We start from the raw sequence: 24,653 nt of genomic DNA, 5'->3' as shown, positions 1-24,653 counted from the left end.
TTTACAGAAAAAACAAACACAACAATTCCTCATGAACGAGAAGAGATGGTGGAAAGGAAAAACTCCCTTTTAACAGGAAGTCACCTACAGAACCAAAACCAAAAGTGGAGACTTTTCTGCAGAACCAGACTCAGAGATGAAGACTTTCTGTTCCGGTTTTGGCACCGCCATCCAGCCCTCACAAAATGAAATATATATAAAAATACCAGACTTGGTATTTCGAGCCTTTGTGATCTAAATTTCTTTTCCGTGTTCAGGAGTTTGTATTTATGTGACGAAAGTCTGCAGCCAAGTTTTCCTCTGATCAACTGAAGCCAGACACCAAGCATGTGATAGTAACACGCCGCCTAGTGTTTGACGTGTGCCAGGAGTGTGATAACCTTGCTCTGCGTCCTGGAGCGTCACTGGAGGAATGTGGATTTGGATGTCGTCGTCCTTCTCCTCCTCCTCCTCCTCCTCCTCCTCCTGCTAATTGTTGATGCAGCCCGGTGGGTCCCTAGCTCGGTGATAAGGGCTCGTCCAGGGTCTCTGGTGATCTCTGTCCGCCCGGACCGACCATGATGAGCGTGGAGGAGAGCGTGTTGGAGAGCGCAGGAGACGAGCCGTGCATCCGCCTGGAGCCGCTCAGCAGCGCGCACTTGCCAGGCAACAAGGCGACGCCGACCGGCGGCAACTGCGCAGGCATCATGGACAGCGGCCAGAAAGTGACCGCCAACGGGGTGCACGACATCGAGGACCGCATTTTAAGGATCACAGGCTACTACGGCTATAACCCGGGCTACTCCAGCCACAGAAGTGAGTGAAACTAAGCGGGAGCGTCAGTGGATGCGACACTTTTACGCATTTCTTTTCCAGCTGTAAGGTCGTGCGCATGCATGATCACTGTGACACAAAGAACTGCTGCATGAGTAATACTAACACGGGAAGAAAAATTATGTTTAATTTATGCATAGAAAAAAAAATCAACTAGTTTTCGTAATTGTTAGGCCAAATTAGGAGGTTTGATGGTCATTTGGGAGCAATCTGATGTCTCTCACTGATTTCACCTGGAAGCTGATGTGATCGCTGATAGCAGAGGGGAAAAATACAACACCAGTTTGACACTGCTGTATAATGCAATTACACATTCAAGTCTCAAATCATGTTCCCATATTCAAACTCAAAGTTGTGGCTATACGTTGCCCTCCCATGTTGCCTCAGTCAGCAGTCACTCACATTCTGCATGGCAGCTTCTTAATGGATTGTTGATGTCACACATTTAATTAAAACTATAAATTTACAGAATAACACTTCTTCCTCTGTGATGCATGCAAATGCTGTCGGCAATCCCCTCCATGCTTGAGGTATTGCAGAGCCTCCATATGTTCAGCTCCTCCTATAATTTTCATCTGTCGATGTGGTTTTGACTGGTGGGGCAAGAGTGTGGATTTTGCTGATGCTGAGACAGTAGCAGGGATTGAAGGAGGGAGCTGATGGTGCACTTTGATTTGAGAGGATCTGTGAATACTTTCCCCTCCTGTTCTGCCAAGGCAGGGGTGTCAAAAGTAGGTCCCACGGGCCAGAAGTGACACATTAAAAGGTCTAATCCAGACTCAAAGGATGATCATCACAAAACTCACATAAGACTACAACCTTGTTATGACTATAAATATATTCAACTGGTTGGATATTTTCAGAATTTATGGCTGTATAATCATCAAAATAACTTACTTTTTAATATGCTGATGATGAGTCTTGTCTGTGATTGGACTGTCAGTCTGTTCTGGTGATCGCTGTTGGCGTAAAGCTCTGTTTCATTGCTCTTTGGAAAGTTCAGAATTTTCTAGATGTCATAAAACAGACTCCTGCAGATGTGTTGGGAAGGAAAAGACTCAGAGATGGAGACTTTCTGCAGAACCAAACTCAGAGGTTGAGACGTTCTGCTGCTCTGGTTAGGTGGTTTTAAAATAAATCCTCACAAATATAGTTGGTGGTACTTGTTCCTGTCTTGAGGTTGTGATGCTGAAATCCTTCACTACAACTGAGTTGGACTTGTCACGCAAGCTTCCCAGCGTCTCCCTCTGGTTGTTACATAAAAGATCCACAACAAACTCCTGAACGTACAAACACTGAGGAGAGACGTTCACTCTCAACATTTTGGCTTCCCTCCCCACGTTTACTGGTAGAATGTGACACTCTGTGACAAAAGGCATTTGCTCGACTAACTTGTTTAGCATCTCAGCTAAGCAAGTTAGCATCCGCAGTAGATTAACCGTGAAAGCAATCACACGTTTCCTTTGGGAATACTGCCACCCGCCCAGATTAATCTGGTGAACGAAGAGCTGATTTACTTCAAATTGAAAGCTGATTGCACAGCTCAATGGCTTCTGAGACAAACACGGCGACGTGAAACAGCACCAACAGTTTGGCTGAAATCCTGAAAACAAAATCGAGTGTTACCGTATTGGCTTTGTGTATTGTGCTACTCATGTAAAAGAAAATAGAAGCCAGCTAAAAAGAAGAATGTGCAATACTTCATATCTTAGACAAATACTCTGTGTTATCGGACCTCTCTTTAGATCAATAATTCCCACCCATGGGGGCTGGACCCCCTCGAGGGGGATTTATGAGGGGTCGTGAAGCCTTCTCGGTTTTCTGCAGTATAAATTTTTTTATATTTTGAAAATGCGTGAGTCAGCATTTAATTCATTGATGTCATAAATCGATTCAGATTAAGTGTTTACCTATAAGTATAAAGCAGCGCGGGGGGCTTCAGGCTGTAGAGAAGCATGGATCTGTCAAAAAGAGAAAAACTGTGTACTGAGAAAGTTACATAGAATATAGCTTCATTTGAGCAATGGATGAAATTAGAGCTAAATACATCTTCTGGGGTTAAAAACTGGAGAATAAAAGTTTAAAACAGTTTAAGCTGAAGCGGCACCGGTCCACCAAACGCCTTGAGACACAGTATAAACCCAACGAGTTTATTCTCAGAAAAAGAAACTCATCTGAATATAACAAAGAAACTGTATTTCACGAGGCTCCTTCAACTTTCTTTAGGGAAACTGAGTGAGCTGGGTCTCCGTTTACAATGGTAAGACTTTGGGTCCCTAAAGAAAATGGTTGGAAATCACTGGTTTAGATAATATAACTTAATGTATCATTTACTAGATATAGATAGATAATGACTGGAAGGCTGAAACCACACATAAATTTGTGCAAAGAACTACGTGCTATAAACATTAAGAATGGGAGTACGCGGACGTTCGTATGGACAGATGATGAAGTTGGATTGTTATTACGGTGACTGTCGACTATAAAACTACCATGTCCCAGGAGAATATGGACTGGGAGTCATGACAGGCAAACGTTGTTATTGTCTATCGACTGAGCATATGGAGAAGAACTATTCACTGCGGTTGTGGTGCACATGAGCGGCAGCAGTGCTTCTGCTCTCTACACGGAGATGGCGCGTTTTCAGAAAATGTTGTGTAAACGGTATAAAGGTCCTATTGTCAATTAAATTAATGGAGAAGGAGGTAGAGTACAATAAATTATGCTGACACCTCCTTTTTTCAATATCTACATTTTAACAATTCATCTGTTTGACAGTAACACGATAAAATTTAAGCAAAAACTGAAATTCTAATGTAATGGTTCATACTAGAGGACAGCTCAGATCTTGGACATTCATATATCCTTTTAAAGTCGAGAAAAGGATACAACGAAAAATGTGAAGGGTAAAAATCTAGATTGTTTATTGCAACAAAATGTCTTATAATATTTAAGTAGAGAAAAGGCCAATTAAGAGGACTGTTCATATTTGAACTACGTAAAGAGTGTATTAAAGTACAATGTAGATGTGATTCTGTTCTGAGAGTTAAACTCTCAGTGAGGAACCTAAATGTAGTAGCTCGCTGTCAACTTTCAAAAGCAAAATACAGAATGATGAAGGGTTAAACATGAGCACGAGCTGCTTCACATATGACCAAACTAAATATCATATTCAGAAATGCAATATTTTAACTAACCTTTCTGAAATGTCGTGCTGCAGCCGCAGAGTCTGAACTTCTTCGGGAGCTTCTCCCTCTGAGTCACATTCTGGTTCAAACTGGTTTGGTTGAAAAACACAAAAACAGTGCTTCTACAAGCCATAGCGATAAATCCAGTTTAAACATTAACGCAACCTCTGTTGTAAAATTATTATATGCATCATAAAGAACATGTCATAAGCACACAGCTGCAATAAGTAAAGAAAAAAGTTACCACAAATAGGCTTCTAAGAACACTGATCTTCTCCCCGAGTGTAGCGTGGAGTATGCCTTAACAGACATAGCTCATTGTTCAGACACAGAAACAGCCTGTTCTCTAGGTTGGATTTGCTGAAATACACTTTGAATACAATGTTGTTGGACCTCTGTCACCTATGTGAAAGTGTTGAAAAAGTATATAATATGGGCCCTTTAAGATTTACCACATTCCAAATGAATAGCATCTAACCAGCATGAGAAATCTTATTAATGCCTAGAGATCGCAACAGTCCTTAACTATAACTTTGTATAATGTGAAAATACCAAGGAGAGATTACTGCCTGGTGTGAAACTGGTGTGAAAAGTTTGCGCAGTGTGAGAGTGGGTGGGAGATAATTTGTGGTTCCTGTTGTGTGACTCGTCAGTACTACATCACATAACCAGTACTTTCACCTTTTTCCAACATATACCCAATGCTGGATGTATTTTTTCTGAGAAAAAAATAAAGGATTTTGCTGTAGTTCAGGGCATAGTCTATCCTTTTTAATTTATCTACTCATAACATGGAAAATAAAAGATGGCGTGTCAGCTCTATGTACTGCAGCTGTAAGAAGCAGGTGTGGTTTGTAATAGAAAGCTCATAAAAGTTATCGTGTCTCGGAGCGGAGGGGTTATTGGATGTGACAGAAAAGTGCCATCTGCAGCCCCCGTGGTTTTCCATCCTGCCATCAGCTGAATGTCACAGTCAGGCAGAAGGTGTTCCTCAGGGCAACATACTTATCATCATCATCATTATTCTGCTTGCACGGCTATTAAACATGCTGTTGCTGGTGCTGTCACTATGAGGGGAGGCTGAGTGAAATACCTCTGCAGACAGTTGTCCTCCACATATTTGCCAGTTTTCAGAAACACAATTGTGAGAAGAGACTTTCCTGACTGATGATTTTCTGTCTGAAAGTATCACATTAACATCAGTTTTGGGCACATACAGCATATCTTTGGCCAAATCATTAATATAATGAGTGAATGCCAACAACAAAATTTTTCTTTTCGTTAAAGTGCAAATAGATCTGAGTTCATAATGGAAAAAAAACAAAACAAATTGTTTTAATGTATTTGCACAAAACCTGACCATATTGAATTTTTAAAAAAGAAAAATGAATGCAAATATTTGCATGACTTCATTTTAAATGATGGATCCTGGTGCAGAATATAGTAAAATGTCCCAAAACGTCAATTTGCAGCACTGTGCGCATTTTCTCAAATTCATGCAACCAGTTTATCATCAAATCTTTCAATCTATTCATCTTTATACCATGTAATCCTGTGCAGGGTTGTGGGGCACTGCAGTCATTCCCAGCATACTACAGTATGATTGAGGACAGGATACACCTGAACAGATCCTCAGTCCATCACAGGACAAACACACAGAGACAGACAACCACACCTAGAGGCAAAAACCAGATAACCTCACATGCAGGTTTTCGGACTGTGAGGGAACCCATGCAATCATAGGGAGAACATGCAAACTTGACACATAAATGCCCTGGCCGGTATTCGAAGTCAGGACCTCCTCGCTGTGAGATTATAGCATTAACCACTGCGCCACCTATCAAAGCTTGCGTTGCTGCATTATGAATGTCGTTGCTCAGGTCTGACTGTTGTTTTAAGTTACTAAAACAAGAGAATGAAGCACAAAGTGAAGTTACTTTCATTGAAAAATCATAGTTAACGTTCCCATATTGTACTTTTCTTTTTAACCATTTCAGATATTGTAGGTGTCAAGAGGTTCAACCACATTGAATTCAAAGTGTATTCCCCCAAATTCAGCCTTGGATTTGACTTTCCGCCAGTCTGAAAGTCCCTGAATGCAATTGAGCTGTTTTCCAGTAGCTTTTGCCATGAGACAAAAAATGGTGCCAACTCATAATTTTAGAGGGCAGAGCTCATCTACCTGTGGGAGGGTCAAAATGAATATCCATTACCAGAGGGAGTGGTTATTTCCCCCATGTGATGTCATGAAGGAAAAATCTCTGACTTGCCGGTATGAGCACACATTCACTAAAAAGTGGAGCAAGCCAGTGAAGGAGAAGACAGACCTTCTTCACTTCTGGGGCTTCATAAACAGGCTATGGGGACACATGTTACTGTTAGAAAACCATTAGAAAGGGAAGTTTGCCCAATCTGGGACATTTATTGTTTTCTGTGTAATATTTAACGTCAACTTGCTCACCTGTTGGCCCAGATCGGGTCATTTATTACACAGATGCCATATGCTTGACACCCCTTTTTTCTAAGCATCATTTTCCATCAATTATGATTTAATATACAAGAGCACCTAAATAGAGTGGAGTCAAGCTGCCAAGCCTATGGGGTAATGATAAATTTAGTAAGCTCTTGTTGCCAGTTTGTTGTTTTCGCCACTTGCCATCTGTGGTGAATTGGAAGATGCCTCAGAGGGGGATTATGGACTAGATTTAGAGGCAGGGTCTAGGCTGTCAAACACACAATACGGCCATGATGTAACGGCTTATCTGTTGTGAAAAAGACACGATTGTGAGTAAGTGAATTCCACTCTCAGAAAGTAAAGTGCACCATTTCCTACCGCACCACTTTGGGTAAATAACCGTACAAAAGTGTCCTCCGGAGAAAAGTTAAAATCAAATTGACTTTAAATCTCCGGCTCCTGGTTGGAGCAGAAGACAACAGTGTGTGTGCCGTAACTGCTCCCTCAGCATCTCTCTGAGACGATCCAGTAATGTGCTGTGCATCTTAGTGATGTGTGGGGTGCGTGCGAGCTCCCCGCTGGGCGAGCAAGTACAGTGGCAGGTTCTCCAAGTGTTGTTCTCTCAGGTCGACACACTCAAGCACTCAGAGAGAAATAATGTTTGAAGAGCCCCAAAGGCAACTGTTCATCACAGAGGAGTATGTTTTTATATGTGCACTTCTGTCTACAAAAGAGAGCTGATGTATTTGTTTTCACTCAGACTCACAGCAGGTGAATCTCTTCCTTCTCAGATAATCTGTGTGTGCTGGTACTTATTTTGGACTGTTCCGTTCCCATGCCTGCTCACCCGCTGCTATTTTTAACCGAGCCCGACCGAATGGGATATGAGCTTTGCCTGAATGACTCCTGGAGTGCTGTTAGTCTTGTGCGCTCATGGGAATGAGCAGAAACACCATGAGAGTAATGGAAGCATTATTTCTCCTCTGGAGTTGCAGAAGTGCTGACCTGTGCTCCTGCCACGCCGCGGTCGGTCAGACATGGTCGTACTTGCATGTCAGGTGATTTTCATATTTTGCCTGGACCCAGCAAATTCACTATGTGAACTTTGTGAAAAGTAATATTACACAACAGAGGGAGTGTGATGGGAGTTTGAGTTGTGGCGGCTCCTCTGCAGCTCCAGCGCTGGAGGCACAGCCGCAGCTTAACACTGTCCTCTTGTGGTTTGGAAATCTAATAACAACAATAGATACACCAGTTAGATAACAAACACAAGCACAGTGGAGAAAGTGGTTAGAACTGTCACCTCACAGCCAGAATGTGCCTAGTTCAAATCTGCTGGTCTCTTTCTGTGTAGTTTGCATGTTTATTATGTTGACTTTCAATCAGGGGAGGATCAATTATCACATTTAAAAGTGTTTAGATGATTCTGCTCAATCTTGCTGTACCTCATCATAAAAAGTAGTGTGTTGCATGGACATGGATTTAGAGCCTCTGTTACTGTGTCAGTCAGGTATTTGTGTATTTTTGTATGTTTTGTCTGCAGAAAACACACAAAACTCTAAATTATTAGCTGCATTATGTGCACAAATAGTTAATTATACTGCATGCGGGACAACCAGGGCTGCTTCACTGGCACTCGGATGCTTCAAACAAACCAGCGGAGTGATTTCAGGTAATGGTGTGACTCTGCTTGACGATTGATGACCTGTTGAGGGTCTATAATGGAATTCAGCCTCCGTAGGAGCAGAGATTTCATTGTGGACGATTACTGTGTCAGATTACCATCCATCATTGTATCCTAGACAGAGAATTGATTAAATACGTGAGCAGGAAGTTTAAAATGAGTCTCATTATGTTGTTCATTTGACTTTCAGGATAAAAGTCAAATCAGAAATCAAAGTTACACTATGTGATAACTGGTAACTGGTAAAACGGTTTTCTTCTTGTTTTGCACCATTGAAGATGCTTGTTATGTTATAATTCATTAATTACACTGAAGAAATACATTTTTAAGAGAACAATGTCAATTAAAACAAAATGAAGAAGTCTGACAAACAAAGGAAAAGATTATTTCCACCAGATATGCCATTTTTAATTCATTGACATTAAGTGCATGTGTCTTATTATTACCTGGATTACTTTGAGAATCAATCATAAAGGAGTGGCAGACTTTATAGACACAAACAACATCTTTTATATAGTTTCTCAAAATGCCTCACATGTACTGAGAGAGCGTGAATGTTTATATAAAATACAAAAAAGTGAATTTATCCACATAAGTCTGTGCTGCGTGACAAATCAGAGACTACTGTGTTAAAAGGTGTTCACTAAAAAGATTAAATTTACTCAAAAAGTGTCTCAAAACTTTGACTTTATCAACCTTTTAGGGGTGTCAAACACATTTTAGTTCATTTTGAGTGGGCTGGACAGGAAAAGAAGTTTCCTAATAACCCTAAAATTTCAACTATAAAGTTTACCAAGCATATTTTAGTGTGGAAAATGACACATGCGTACATTTTCCAATTAAATTTTTTGCTATAACTGAAAGATATTGGTCCTCAGGTGGTATCAATGACATTTTTTACTTCACTCACACTGATAAGCACTGCACCTTTGATGCATCAGATCCCGTTGGCCACTAGGTGTCCTCATCCTCCAGTGTTGTCCACACTCTAATTGATGGGATGAGTTACTGTCACAGGAAACTCAGCTGACAAGGAGAGATTTATTCAGAGGTTGTCCGATGCCTCACTGGAGCTCCAACCAGACACTGCTTCCCTCCTCCGGGTCCTCATGTAGATGTGATGAGTAACAGAGAGGAGGTTCAAGACAAAGAGACGATCCACCGAGGCGCTTGTTGTTCATCTAAATGACAAAAGAGAGTGAATGGGTTGAGTGCGTCAGTGTGCACAGGAGAGGCGCTGTTGCTATGGAGGTAAACAGGAAGGATGCTTCCATCTCAAACACATGGAAACTGTGCTGTCATACAGCATCTCCATCACTTGGTTTGATGTTGTCATTTAGTTTTTCAGGTTTTTGTTGGAAAAAGGTTCTGATTGGACTTTTTATAGTGACTGGTGAGGAGGTGATATGACATCTGTGAATTGATATTGGGGTAGAGGGGAATAATCTAAACTTTGAGCCCTATGTCTAATATTTGAGATTGACATCCCCCACCCCTGGTGTCTGTACTCCAGGTATTTCTCCTAATCTGATAGCGATTACCATCCTGGGCTGTGCTGACACCGTCGTTTCTCTGTCCCCTCCTCGAGTGCTTGTTGGCTCCTCTCATCAGCAGAGCTATTTTTAAGTTTAGCCCTCCTCAGGGGATCCATACCCCCCCAGCTTATCCCCTGCTCACACCTGATCAAACATTATTCACTCGTGCTTGTCACAGATTTAATGCACAAACATTTTAAACAGAGCACATTCTTGTGACAGCATGTAATGCTTTTTGCATTAGTGTCACACTCACTCTGTTTCACAGTGTAACCGCAGTGGCATTGTCCTAAAAAGAAATGACATCAGAGAGCCGCCTGTTCAAAGTGTTTCAGCCGAATTAAAACCTGCAGTTTAACAATTGAATCATTGCGGTTTTACTGGAACGTGGCCTTATTTTTTATTTTTTTGTTCCCGTCCATCGTAACAAACAGCCAAACGATAACTGGGCTGTTTTCGTTTCTCTCTCAGCCTGAAGAATGCACAGAAAGCACTCTGATCTGCTATGCTCTTTGTAGTTTCACCAGGATTTTGGCTGATGAGCATTGGAAAGAGGAGACAGACAGGAGAGGAGGGGCTCGGAGTGATGCTGACGGAAACCCTGCAGCTTACACACAGTGTAACAGCACTCATGAAGCATTTCGTAACAAACCGGCCTAAACTCCGTCCATCTTTTCAGTGTTTACCTCCCTGGTTCACTGTGCTACTGTTTTATCTTGACGTATAGATTTTACTGGTGAGCGCTGCACAACATTGGCTATATTAAGATTAAATTGCTGGCGGTCCGGCTTCATGTGTCTGACCGCAGAATCGTCGATATGTTGTTGATGGAGAGGCCCAAACAATATCGAGATCCATTAAGTCGTCAGGCGCATAACGCTCAGCTGGAGATAGAATGACTTGAGGGCTTTCCTTGAAATGGAAACTCCGGACCACCATTCTGGAGGTGACTCGCATGATCCAGACCGACCCGCCTCAAGTCCACACGGACACTGATGGGAGGGTTTCCCCTCCACTCCGCTGGAAAAATGCATCCAAGTAATAATAAATAATAAAATAATCAAGGTATCTGCACCGCAATGTAAATATTTAATGTAACAACACTCCATTAACAGCCTGAGTAGGAATATCTACAGTACCTGATATAAAAGTGCTTACAGTAAGTACAGTATGTTGGGCTAAAGTGGTAAGAAATAGCTTATTCAGCTGTTTTAACACATTTTTTACGATTTTCTATGATTTCGTTTGTCACATTATAGACGACAAACTGCAGAGTTTTCTTTGTTCCAGGTGAATTAAGCAGTAGAAAATAATCACTTAAAGAACTAAGCTCCATCATCCATCCTCTATACCGCTTTATCCTGTTCAGGCTCTCGGGGCGTTGCTTTGGCAACTTTGGCAAGTTCAGCGGTGCCAATAATGGTGAGTAGGATTGTAATAGAACAGAATAAAACACTAAAAACACTTTAGACAAAGCATGTGCGATCAAAGGATGGGAGGTCTAAGCTGTATCGGGAGGCCTTTTATACCACAATTTGAAACCTGCAGCAATTTACTATAGTTTAGCGTTTTTGCTTTTTACATGTTTACCTGCATAAAATGGGAATTCCTGTGGGCCGCATATTAGAGCAATATGGAGTTATGGCGCAGCAATGTGGGCAGAGAGGCCTCTTATCCCTCCTCTGAATATCGAGAGCACTAATATTACCCGTCTCCTTGAAAGAATTCATATCTAAGGGATTGTTTTATGTGCTTGATGTTCAGTTTCAGATTGTAGCTCAATAGAGAAAGAGCCTTAATAATAATCTGACTCTCAAGGAGTCGTCAAGAGCAGGAGATGTGCCAAGAAAGGATAGTCATTGGAAGACAGAGGACAAGAGTGTGTGGAGAGTGACAGGGAGGGAAGGAGTGAGGCGAGCCTGGTCAGGTGGACATAGAGGGAAGGAGGGGGCACAGCCAACACAGCATAATCATCCCGGGCTGCTTGGTTACCCTCCAAACAAAGCTGCTGATTTGTGGAGCAAAAGAAGAGGAGGGGGAAAAGCGCGTGAGTCGGAGAGAATGGAGGAGGGGGGGGGGGGGGGGAGGGGGGGGGGGGGGGGGGGAGAGAGACAGAAAGAGATGAGGGGAGTGATTGCACCGTGCCACACACACTTGAAGCTCAGTCTCCCTTGGAGACAGCAACAGCACCGGATCACAGCATGACAGTGCAAGAGTAGAGTCTCCACTCCGCTGCACTTCCACTGAGCTGTCGGCACTGAGCTGGGTCACCGTCCACACTGACAGGAGGCAGGGCGGCAGTGACACAGGCAACGCTGGCCTGGAGAGGAGGGGAGAGTGTCTGGACCGGAGAGCCGGGAGGAGGAGTGAAGAGTTGACAGTGATCTGGGAGGAGAGGGACGGGGGGGAGGGCCAAGAAGAAGAAGAAGAAGAAGAAGAAGAAGAAGCGGAGGAGTCAGGAGTCTGAGGATGCTCGGTTTGTGCTGGAGGAGCTGCTGAGCGTGCAGCACCCCACCACACTTCTACCCTCACGCACACACACATTCACACACCTTCAGGGGAGGACAGTGTGTGGTGCCCCCAGCGGAGGATGAAGAAGCACTCGGCCCGAGTGGCTCCTCTCAGCTCATACAGCACTCAGGTCCTCACCTGCCCCATCTCTGAAGGTAAACCTGGGGAACCACGGAGCTTCATCAACATTCATGTTTGTGTGTGTGTGTGTGTGTGTGTGTGTGTGTGTGTGTGTGTGTGTGTGTGTGTGTGTGTGTGTGTGTGTGTGTGTGTGTGTGTGTGTGTGCGTGTGTGCGTGTGTTCATGCGTGCGTGCGTGCGTGCGTGCGTGCGTGTGTGCGTGCGTGCGTGCGTGGTATCATGATCTGAATCATCAGCCTGCATGAAGCTCAGAACTTTTATCTTAGTTTAGTTTCCCATGATGCATCACATGCCCTGAGAGGAAGGATATTTCTATTGAAACACATAAAGTATGATGATGAATGGACTCGGAATATCTGAAATCAGAGACTATGATGTTATAAAGTTGTAAAAGCAGATTAGCTTTGGATCTACAAATAGATTCTGAATGTTTTTAAAGCACGCTTGCAGGATTTGAGTTGCTCAGTCTCTTATTGCTGAGAAAGCAATTTGTGGCCAATCAGTCGATGAGCATTCCAGCTCTCACTGTGTCATGAAATCTTTCCACTTCATTCTTGTATAATGAAGATTATTGAGCCACACTGTTTTAATTGTGACAAGCATGATCATAAATGTTGGGCAGCAGTGATGTACGCTTTCAGCCAATCTGGCAGCGGCGATGAAACAGCCAAAAGTTTTCTATACAGGAGAGAAAAGTTACAAATAAACATTTTTTTAAAGTTAGTTCAACAGCAAATACATTTGACCTGCGTTAGACTTGACCAACCCTGCAGACGTGAACGTGAGCCTGTCGTTGGGTTCAGCAGGGCTCCATCCCTCACTGTCAGTGGTGGGGATTAAACCTAGACTAGGATTGAAATGTGAGGTTCAGGCAGCACACTGCGTCACACGGAGTGGATCAGCTCGGTTAACGGGCCAAGGATCCCGTACAGCACAGTATTTTCTGTAATGAAACGTTAGCACACAGTCAGCTGCTTTCTCAATGAAAAATGTCTCAATTTCTTAGGGGTCTATAGTTGTAGTAAGTAACTGATTACTCACAGGAATGTAATTAAGTAGAACTTTCTTCCCAAAATATGTAGTTTTTAATCACGTGTAAGTACTTTTCATGCAGTCCTACGTTACTTCTGAGTGAGTTCACATTTTTTTTATCAATTTTTGTCTGCATATATATCTATCTATCTATCTATCTATCTATCTATCTATCTATCTATCTATCTATCTATCTATCTATCTATCTATCTATCTATCTATCTATCTATCTATCTATCTATCTATCTATCTATCTATCTATCTATCATTTATGAACATACATTTACACAATATAAATCACCCATATTCATTTATACACACACCTATACATACTTATATACACATAACAACATATATCTAATTCAACATGCCTGTTAAAAGTAAAATGGATCAAGATAATAAAATATCTAGTAAAAAGTAATACTTTTGAGATCGTAATTTAGCCTTTTTTTTCACACTATCACAATCTAAGCAGTGTAGCAATAGTTAAAATACATACTTCCTGTGCTCTTTAAGCCTCTGTTGAATCAGTAGTGATGTATTTATACTAGGTGCCTTGATATTAAAGGGAAAATGTCATCATGTGATTTTTAAATAGTTTGTTTGAGAAGATATTTCATCCAGAGAAACTAATAAGGATTGTAATGAAAATGCAGCTACAATGTCCATTCTACTTTTACATGAGTATTTGAAAACAATTGTACTTTTACATGTGACTTGAGTACAACCTAAGCATCCAACGACATTGAGGCTCATATGCAGATGGAAATCTTTCTACGTTTACTTTTCATGTTTATAGCACTGTTTTGCTGCACGGTAATCTGCAGTGTAACTGATTATCAGAAGAAACACCCACGACTCATAATTATGCAAATTATGATTTGATTGCAGAGGTAAGAGTTAAACTATTTCTACAGCAGCACTGCTGATTTTGAGCAGTTTAACAAATACACAGGGTGAACTGACATTAGTACTTCCAGCATTCCTCTGCAGCATGCTGCTGTCAGCCTGTGTTATTTCGCAGATTTATTGTTTCCTTTGCAACTTTTTACCACCGTGATCAGTCAGCAATAACACTGTCTGTTATGAGAACAGAATTCTGGCCATTATAGCTCCTTTAAGGGACGGGGGAATAGTAGCGTTCTAATATTACTGCGTCTTGGCAGCGGCTGAGCCTGTAGTGGTTTTTTACCTCAGGACAAGTGGGCTCCCATCCAACACTAAAAGCTTTAGGTTTTGTCAGTGCTGTGAAACACTAACCGCCTCGCTTGATGGACAAGGAAAAGCAGACAAAAAGGAGGGGAAAGGAATAAAAGTGCTGCCTCTCTCCTGCAGAAATATCAGATCTCAGTTTTCCAGTTAGCAACCAGCGGCCTCATTAGGTTGATTAGGAATCCTTGCTGTGACAGAATGTAATTAGACTGAATCCCTGGATGATCCGGCAGAAACAAAACTGTATCAGTGTTGAACACTTTGCTTCCACCGCATACTGTCGAACCGCTGCCAGCTGGGATTTACTGCGAGGTTAAACATCTTGTCTGAGCTTTTTATTCGCCGTTTTTCCGACAGCGTGTTTACAGAGGAACTGAAGTGAAAAACAACTTGGTGCGGGATTTATTACAAAAAGATTTTCATTGTCATTTACAGTTTTAAGGTTGTTTTTTTTTTTTTTTTTAATCCTCAAAAATGCATTCAGTACTAAGTAATTGAATACTTTTACTACTGTTCAGCTTTACTATTTGCACCAGTTTTATCTGACAGCTCTGGTTACTGGATGCTTTCCAGATTGGGATTTCATGTCAAAACAGACGAGCATCGTATTTCTAATGTCTGTGAGCAGTTAGTGGTTCAACCAAAGACAGATTCGTCCGTACATCTTCTGGGTTGCTTCGTCCAGCGCAGGATCGCAGCTGGACCTGAGTGACACAACTATGTGATGCTCTGTGATAGAGGAGCAACAACTCAATAGATATAAAATGAATGCCATGATATAATGCAGACCAAATAAACCCTGAGACGAGTTAATAAGCTCGTCTTTGGACTGTGAGATGAAATCTGAGAGCAGCTCCGTTCAATTCTATTTTATTTCTGCAATGCCAAGTACAACACAGTCATCTCAAGGCACTTCGATAGAGAAGTCCCAACAATTCCACTTGAGCAAGCAGAGGAGACGGTGGAAAGGAAAAACTACGTGTAGAAGGACTCAGAGGTGGAGACTTTCTGTCATCCGGTTGGTGTTAAGAGATAGAAGGAGAGAGGAGGATGTAGACAGATTGTGAGTCGGGATTCAAACCCTGGGTCAGGTAGAGGGTTAGGCACAAGGAGAACATGCAAACTAAAAACAGAAATCAATCCAATTGTATTCCTACAGTGAAGAAAATGTGTTTACCACCACACTATTGTGAGGCCATAAAGTCACATGTTTGCTCTATAATTCCAGATTATGCCAGATTATTTCACAAATAACCTACTAAACAAAAACATTATTTTTAAAACTAGTTCCTGCTAATCTTAATTTTGTACACGGATGTGTCACCTGGAACTGGACTGAGTATAGAATTTAGAAACTATTCTGACACAGTAAAATAAAATACTATGATACTGTATGGCTTATAAAGTCTATTTGTTTTCCAAAATAAGTACAGGTTTTTATTAAATCAGTCACTTTTCTAAAGTAAAGCATTGTTCCATTGTACTTATTGCACCACTGCCCCGACTTTACAATCACTCAGGTACATTTGAAGACTCAGTTTAATCAGACTCTAGTGCTACGATCTCGTACGTCAATTAATTTTTACACCACTTACTTTGATTAAAAAATTTTGTTTTCCCTTCTTAAATATGCCAGATAACAGCACAATGAATAAGCAGCTCTCACTATTCCTGGCACCGGTTGGTTATTTAGTGTTTGTGCTGTGCTCCACATATTTCCTCAGATGAAACAAAGATCTATGTACTTGTGTGTACGATCCTGCTGTGGCCTCTGTGCAGATAACTAACAAAATACTATGAGATGTAATAATGAGAACCCCTGAGATGGCCTGGCGCTGCTGCTGCTGCTGCTGCTGCTGCTGTGGAGAGAACGACACTGTATCCTATGCAGTGTTCCAGTGTTTGGCGGGGCTCAGGAGCCTGTAGCCATGGTGGAAACGGCAGAGATTCACGTGCTGAGCGAGCAGAGCGAGCGCAGGCAGCCAACACCCTGCACATGTCATCTTTTATTCCTGGCCTTGTGTAAATTGATCACACTGTTGAGAGGTAAAGAACGGATCTGAGCCCCTCTCCGGAAATCACACGCACGCACACACACACACACACACACACACACACACACACACACACACACACACACACACACACACACACACACACACACACACACACACACACACACACACACACACACACACACACACACACACACACACACACAGCACTTCACGTATTATACAGCAGAGTTGAGGTCCAGAAGCCACTTTCACCCGCAGTCCATTAGGGCACCGGGCCAGACCGGCCATGCGTCACTGGCATAAGATTAAAGTAAAGCCTCTAAAACATCTTTCTGTCCTTGTATCTATCTATCTATCTATCTATCTATCTATCTATCTATCTATCTATCTATCTATCTATCTATCTATCTATCTATCTATCTATCTATCTATCTATCTATCTATCTATCTATCTATCTATCTATCTATCTATCTATCTATCTATCTATCTATCTATCTATCTATCTATCTATCTATCTATCCATCCATCCATCCATCCATCCATCTATCTATCTATCTATCTTTTCTCGGTGAGGATCAAGGTTGTCACGACTTTCTTGTGGAAAGTCGTGTGCTCAGGTTTACTCTGGCCTTCTGAGCGTCGGGTTTCTGTGCACACCTGCCTACGACGAGTGTGCAGTATATGCTGCATCATGAGGCCACCAGGCTATTTCTGACACGCACAGCCACCGTGCTAACCCCACACATTTTAAACAACGGCCCTGCCCCGTGCGTTAGTGCCTTTACAGCAAGAAGGTAGTGATCACTGAGGGCGATCGATCGATAAATCCTTATGGGCTGGACTCCATCCAGAGAGTCACCCTGCAGACAACATCACAGGAGCACATGGTGAGCTGACACATCAGATGTTTGGAGGTAAAACTAGAGCTGGAAGCAAGTTGGAATACAAGTTGAAGTGTATTTCCTGTACCGATACACTCAGAAATTTTTAATAATGTTGCTCAATACTGCCCAGTAAGCACAAAATAATCTGTTTAAACAACAGTAACATCTCTGATTTGACTCTGTATTTGTTTCCAACACTAATTGTAGTAGTTTAAAATTTTACACATTTTAGTACCTGTTTGAGAAATGTACTTTGAACGTTGACATTATTACAGATTAACTGAATAGATGGTCTATAAGTCAAAGGTCCAAGGCACTTCCGTAAAACAATAAAAAAAACTGAACCAAATACTAAACGTATGATGTGTTAAAGTAACATTGTCATGGAAGCAATAGCAACTTAGAAAGTCACCTATTATACCAGCGATGACCAGAACGATCAGGAGCTGCATGCCCAAAATAATAATGTCCACATGTTCTCTCTGAGAAAGTGAGAAACACAACACCGAGACCTGAACAGAGATATCATTGATGCTGCCAGGATAGCAAACTAGCCTTAGCCGAGTTTGTAAAAACACACATAATGCAACAGCTTGAGGAGAACATTTTGGGGAAATTTCACCGTATTTTGCACAAAAAAGTTTCATTAAAACTGGTTTTATGTTGAGGTTGTAGTCACTTTCTAATGTAATTGTGTTGTGACATCTTCATCACACATACTTTGCGTCACAACAAAGAAAAATGTAAATTTAAAGGTTATTATGCCACTATTCTACCAGTCCGACCAACTCAAGATAAAATTTAACTGTATGTGACTCCTGAACTAAAATCTATTTAACACCCCACTTGCAGGGTCTTTCTCTGTGTAGGGGGCGTGTGTGTGTGTGTGTGTGTGTGTGTGTGTGTGTGTGTGTGTGTGTGTGTGTGTGTGTGTGTGTGTGTGTGTGTGTGTGTGTGTGTGTGTGTGTGTGTGTGTGAATGGTTGAATGTAACAGTGTAAAGTGCTTTGAGACGACTGAAGCAGTGAAAACAAGCGCTCATACTCCGGGATCAAACCTAAAGTTTTTGAGTACTGTGTACCTTTATGTGAGAATTCCTTGAACAACAGTACTGGCATTACGGGCTCTTCTCTTCTCTGGGTGAAACTCATCACGGTGATATTTTGCTCACTGCATCATCACAACCACACCTCCTTACTATAATCGGGCGGCGACTTGAACCAGATGCTGCGACAGATTGTCTTACATGTTCTTCTCTCCTCCTCTTCCTCCTCCATCTCATCAGGAGAAGATGGTTCAGAGTCTCACGCAGAGACGCCAGGCAGCGAGACCAGCGGAGAAAGCCGCTCCTACCAGACATGTACCAACACTGCTCTGAAGGTGCTGGGAGGTCTTCTGATGGTGCTGTGTGTTTCCTCCTCCTGGGTGGGCACCACGCAGGTTGTGAAGGTGACCTTCCAGTCATTCTCCTGTCCCTTCTTCATCTCCTGGTTCAGCAGCAACTGGAACATTCTCTTCTTTCCCATCTACTACTCGGGTCATGTGGTGATCACACGCGAGAAGCAGACGCCCATACAGAAGTTTAGGTAAACTCCTTCAGAAACTTTTACATTTCCTGATATACGTCAGCCTTTCTCATGTTTGTAGAGAAGATGAGATGATAAAGGGAGCTTCCTGAGCGGATTCTGAGTAGATCTTTATGGTTATTCGGACATATAGTTCTGTCATCTTGGCATTTGGTGAGGTAGTGCGCCATTTTGTTTTGTCCCAAAAAAAATGGCTGAGTCAGCATTTAATTAATTTACGTCCCAATGCTACCAATTTTAAGTGATTGTATAAAAAAGTCCATCATCCATTTGAAAATGTTTTGTGAGAAGAATCTAAAAGTGTGTGTGATATACACAAAAGTAAGCACGGAATTGGTCGTCGGGCTGAAGAGAAAGAATAATCGGTCAAAAAGAAAAAAAAGAGTTTATCAAGAGAGTTACATAGAATATGGCTTCATTGAAGCAATGGACAAAATTAAAGTTTCTGCTTTTGCGATGAACAACCGATGATTGAAACTGTCCAAGCTGAAGTGCCACCAGACCACCAAACACCAGAGACAGAGTATTACAGTGGTAATAAATGTGGGTCCCTCAAAAAAAAGGTTGGGAATGAAGCTCTCGGCCACCACCGCTCTGGTAATGAATACTGATGCAGCTTGACTGTTCACTATCATGTTTTAATACCTACATGTTCACGGTTTGGCTTTGTTTCTAATGATAAACCTCAACATAAAGTTAAGACACATTTGCTTGAGATCAGTACACTATCTGCTTGTATGTACCTGCAAACATTGAATATTATATTCTATATCCATGCTTGCATTCAGTTACCAGCTCTCTGCCGGCGTTTGTTCTCTCTCTGGCAGGGAGTGCAGCAGACTCTTCGGGGAGGATGGAATGACTCTCAAGCTCTTCGTGAAGCGGACAGCACCTTTCTCAATCCTGTGGACACTGACCAACTACCTGTACCTCTTAGCCTTGAAGAAACTGACCGCCACTGACGTCTCTGCACTCTACTGTTGCCACAAGGCCTTTGTTTTCCTCCTGTCATGGATCGTCCTCAAGGACCGCTTTATGGGTGTTCGGGTAACTGTCTCGAAATGGATGTAACTGAATTTCATTGAACATTAAATCTCACCCAACATCGGATGAGTTACATTGTTTAAGACAAGTAACAGTGTGGCTGTGGCTCAGTGGGGACAGTGGTTGTCTTCCAATTGGAAGATTGCAGGTTTGATTCCACATGTTGAAGTGTCCTTGAGCAAGACGCTGAACCCCAACCTGCTCCCATTGTATGGATAGTGCGCCTTACATGTGGCAGCCACATCTACTGGCTTAAAGAATTTCCCTCTGGGATTAATACTGTATTTCTAGTAAAGTGAGTGTGTTTAAAACATGCCAACAATCTAAAACACACACAACAGAACTTGAGTAATAAGGTTAATTTCTTTCATGAAGAAGATGGAACCCATAGGAAACGTATAAACTCCCACTGACTTGTTGTTACTTGCTCTCAATCTCTGTCTGCAGATAGTGGCAGCCATAATGGCCATCACAGGTATCGTCATGATGGCCTATGCTGACGGTTTCCATGGTGATTCCTTCGTGGGTGTGGCATTAGCTGTGGGCTCGGCCTCAACATCAGCCCTGTATAAGGTCAGACCACGAAGCTTCAGCGAATTCGCTGCGTTGGCTCGAGTCGACTCTGAGCCTGGTCTTTGTTTCCTCGCCGTCCAGGTGCTGTTCAAGATGTTCCTCGGCAGCGCCAACCTCGGGGAGGTGGCTCATTTTCTCTCCACCATGGGCTTTTTTAACCTCATCTTCATCTCCTGTGTGCCCCTCATCCTCTACTTCACCAAGGTGGAGCACTGGGGCTCGCTGTCCTCACTGCCCTGGGGATACCTGTGTGGACTGGCAGGACTTTGGCTCGGTGAGAGTCAATATACTACCAGCACAGGCTTCTACTTTGAATTATACTATCAATATTCCCCACTGCTCAAGCTCACCTACATTGGTCATTCTTAACAGAAAACACATGATCTTTAGTTCAATATGAATCATAACTAGCATCATATTTCACTAACCAATCACGTATCTTCACTACTTTTTAAAGAAGTAACGAGTAAATGTAATAAAATGCTATTTTTAGTGACTTGCATTACACTGATTGCTTCTGTGTGTGAAACTGACGTAGCATTCGTCGCGCCACATTTCTTGAGTACCACAATTTCCTAAAGCTTTGCTTCTGTAACATCTGTCACTGATTCTTTGTTGTAAAACTTTTAATTACCCGCAGCTTTTTGTGCGTAGGAGTACAAATGTCAATTTTTGCTAAAGTTTTCGCTGAATGGCATTCTGGCCTGGTGATAACAATAAGGACACTTCTATTATTTCACTCCAGTGCCTCTGTTCCACCGAGCTCCAGGTTATTGTTTTTGCTGTGCAGTTATTCAGCTGTTACTGACTATTTTTGGGGGGAGGTTTAGACTTTTGGAAATTAAAAGAAAAAAAAGAAAAGCTTTGTGCTTCGGGGGTTTACAAGACAGAGGAAGTAAAGTGATGCTGCGTTTTGTCAGAGCGGCGCTTTGAGAGGAATGCTAATGTCAGCGTGTCAGAGTAACATGACGGTCTCTATTTAGCTGGCATTACTTTTTAAAGTCAAACCAATTTATCTTTTGAACATCAGAAATGCTGGAACAAAAATTTGAAACTATATGAATTGACCAGTTGTTTGCACTTTACCTGCAGTGTTCAACATCCTGGTCCATGTCGGTGTGGTGCTGACTTACCCCATCCTCATCTCCATAGGTACACTGCTCAGTGTGCCTGGTAACGCAGGTAAGTCGTCCTTTAACTTTAATCTTAGAGCCCGGTCAAACCATGCATGATTTACATTGTAGATTCTCACTGAAAGCATCGGAACTATGAGTGAACACTTGTGGAATTGTGTAGCAAACAAAAAAGGGAAATAACTCTAAACGTATAATATTTCAGATTCTTCAAAGTAGCTTCACTTTGCTTTGTTGACATTGCTGCAAACTCTCAGCCTTCTCTCAATGAGCTTCATGAGTTTGTCACCTGAAATGGTTTTCACCTAATAGCTGAGCCTCGTCATCACGGTTCTTTTGAGGAATTTCTTTTCCTTCTTAATGGGGTTGTGACCATATGTTGTGTTGTGGAGAAGTCGGGTTGGTACATTCAGTAGCTGATGGCCCTATTTGACAACAGCACCAATCAGTTAAGTAAAGAGAAACGACAGTCCATCATTACTTTAAGAACTCATGCTCAGTCAGATTGGAAAATTGGGAAAACTTTGCGTGTGTCCCCAAGGTGTCATCGCACAAAACCATCAAGTGCTTCGATGAAACTGTCTCACATGAAGATCGGCCCAGGAAAGGAAGACAAACGTGTCACCTAACAGCAGCTCAGATTAGAGGCCAGATGACAGAGTTCTAGTAGCAGACACGGGTCTACATCAACTGATCAGAGGAGGCTGAATGAATCGGGCCTTAATGGTCAAAGAGCTACTGGACACTGAACCAACATGGCGACCACAGCATCCTGCAGTGACACACCATCCCATCCGGTTTGTGTTTAGTTGAGGCCAAACACACCTCTGTTTGACCGCAGAGTGAAGGCAAAAGGGCCAACAAGTGCCAGGCATCTGTGGAACTCAAGACTGTTAGAGAAACAATTCAGGTGACGACCTCATGACGCTCATCCAGAGAAGGTCAAGAGTGTGCAAGGCAGTAATCAAAGCAAAGGGGGGGGCTACTTTGAAGAATCTCAAAATATAAAACGTGTTTTCATTTATTTCATGTTTTTGTTCACTGCATAATTCCATATGTGTTCATTCATAGTTTTGATGCCTTTAGTGAGAATCTACAATGTAAATAGTCCTGAAAATAAAGTAAATGTCTTGAATGAGAAAGTGTGTGTATGTATGTACGTTTGTGCGTTTTATGCTTCACTGCAACACAAATTGTCCTACAGGGACACAAATATAAACCGAACTGAACTGAAGTGAAGTCTCTCATACGATGTACAGAAGGTTACTTCCTGGTCATTGCGCTGTAAGTAAATACGATTGTGTGAAAGAGAGTAAATGGCTGCACACGCTGTGGGGTTGTGTGGAGAGGTCAGCACTCGGGGCCGCAGTGACAAACAGATTACACAGCAGGTCTGCCTCTCTCGTCCTGGAAACCCAATCATCAGTGCGCCTCCACAGACCCTGCAACTATCCCCTCGCTCAGGGAGGATCAGGTTGCCAAGGCAACACTAAATGCCTGCAGACAAACTCTTTTCTTTAACCATGACGCACTGTATGAAGGTCAGTGGGTTAGAGCGACTCGTCCCGCGGCTCCAGGCTGCAAAGACACCAAGGATAAAGTGGATCGCTCGCGCTGATTATAAGCCGCATTTGCTAAACTCATCCCCTCCTAGCCGCAGTGTCCTGTGGTTTATCTTACTTTATGTAATTAATCTCAATTTGTTTGTGTTTTTCTCTCTCTCTGCTCACCACGCTTCCACATGCGGCTCTTTGGCTCCCTCTCTCGTTGCTGGTAGCGGTGGATGTTTTGAAACATGAGGTGATCTTCAGCGTGGTGCGTCTGGCAGCCACCTGCATCATCTGCCTGGGCTTCCTGCTCCTGCTGCTGCCGGAGGAGTGGGACTCCGTCACGCTGCGTTTCCTGGCCACCATTGCGGACAAGAAGTCGGAGGAACACGGCGAGGAGCTCACGGACTCCAGCGTCCAAACTCGGAGCCGCAGTCGAGCAAACGGCACGGTCTCCATCCCCTTGGCGTGACGCTGCCGGGACTCCGCCCCGAAGGCCTCATCTCCTCCAGCGCCCACCCAGGAGGTGTGGTGGGATGCTCAGTCCACATTCATCAGGAAAGACAGAGCTTTGAATCTGTGTCTCTGTCGGCTCACACGTCGTGAGAACATTTGTGGTCCATGCGAAACGAAAGGCTTGAAAGTGTTATTTACTTTCTCGAATACTTGCCACGCCCCGTCCTGTCCCTTCGCACGCACCCAAACCAAGAGCTGGCTGGCTTCCCCCAACATGCGGACTGTATTCTGTGAATATAAATATTGGCAGGGCCAGTTTGGCTCAATCTTATATGTATTTATGATATTTATTTAGATCTGTATCGATAAGAGTATTAATTTTAAGTCCAAATCAATAGTATTATATACAAGAATGATCATTATACTATGCGTAATGTATAGACTCTTTTGTTTTTATAATAAAAGACTTAAAACCTTCAGCTCCATGTGTATGGGACAAAATCTTTTCTCGGAATCAATTACGCAACACTGCTGCAGCTGCAAAACATTCCGAATCAGACGGGCGGTAAATAAATGAACAATGTTTTTCTGCCAGTATCACTTTCACTACAAGTGTCCTAAAACTGTGGTGCCATTCAGTTTAGGATTTTATTTCACTATTTAAGTATATAGGGCTCAAGCTACATTTTATGACATGAGCCTGTTGATCTTGGAGGTTTTTCCAAAGATTCAGAAAGATTAAATGCAGATTTAAGTTGGCTTCATTTAACCATTTATGATATAAAAGTTAACCCATGGTGTAAATTATACTTAAAACGGGGTCAAAATACAAACTGGAATGA

At 42.4% G+C, this 24,653-nt stretch overlaps 1 protein-coding gene across 3 annotated transcripts; it reads left to right on the top strand.

Annotated features, from left to right (window-relative positions):
* Positions 1 to 403: 403 nt before the first annotated feature.
* slc35f4 (solute carrier family 35 member F4) lies at positions 404 to 24,289 on the top strand (the record flags this gene model as incomplete). Of its 3 annotated transcripts, XM_080479319.1 has the most annotated exons (8): positions 404 to 795; positions 18,758 to 18,852; positions 18,972 to 19,058; positions 19,886 to 20,105; positions 20,550 to 20,675; positions 20,757 to 20,949; positions 21,768 to 21,857; positions 23,586 to 24,289. In XM_080479319.1, the coding sequence occupies 5 exons, from the start codon at positions 19,917 to 19,919 to the stop codon at positions 23,825 to 23,827; spliced, it is 840 nt and encodes a 279-aa protein (XP_080335445.1). In that variant the 3' UTR covers positions 23,828 to 24,289. The 3 variants fall into 3 exon arrangements, with proteins under 3 accessions (XP_080335445.1, XP_080335444.1, XP_080335446.1); XM_080479318.1 differs by having other exon boundaries at positions 405 to 795; positions 18,758 to 19,058; XM_080479320.1 differs by lacking the exon at positions 404 to 795 and adding an exon at positions 12,266 to 12,341 and having other exon boundaries at positions 18,758 to 19,058.
* Between the last annotated feature and the right edge of the window lie 364 nt (positions 24,290 to 24,653).

This window comes from Lipophrys pholis (genome assembly GCF_963383615.2).
Source record: "Lipophrys pholis genome assembly, chromosome: 14".
In the NCBI taxonomy this organism is placed as follows: domain Eukaryota; kingdom Metazoa; phylum Chordata; class Actinopteri; order Blenniiformes; family Blenniidae; genus Lipophrys; species Lipophrys pholis.
The sequence above is the reverse complement of the archived record's forward strand: the minus strand, read 5'-3'. Positions and strand labels throughout refer to the sequence as shown.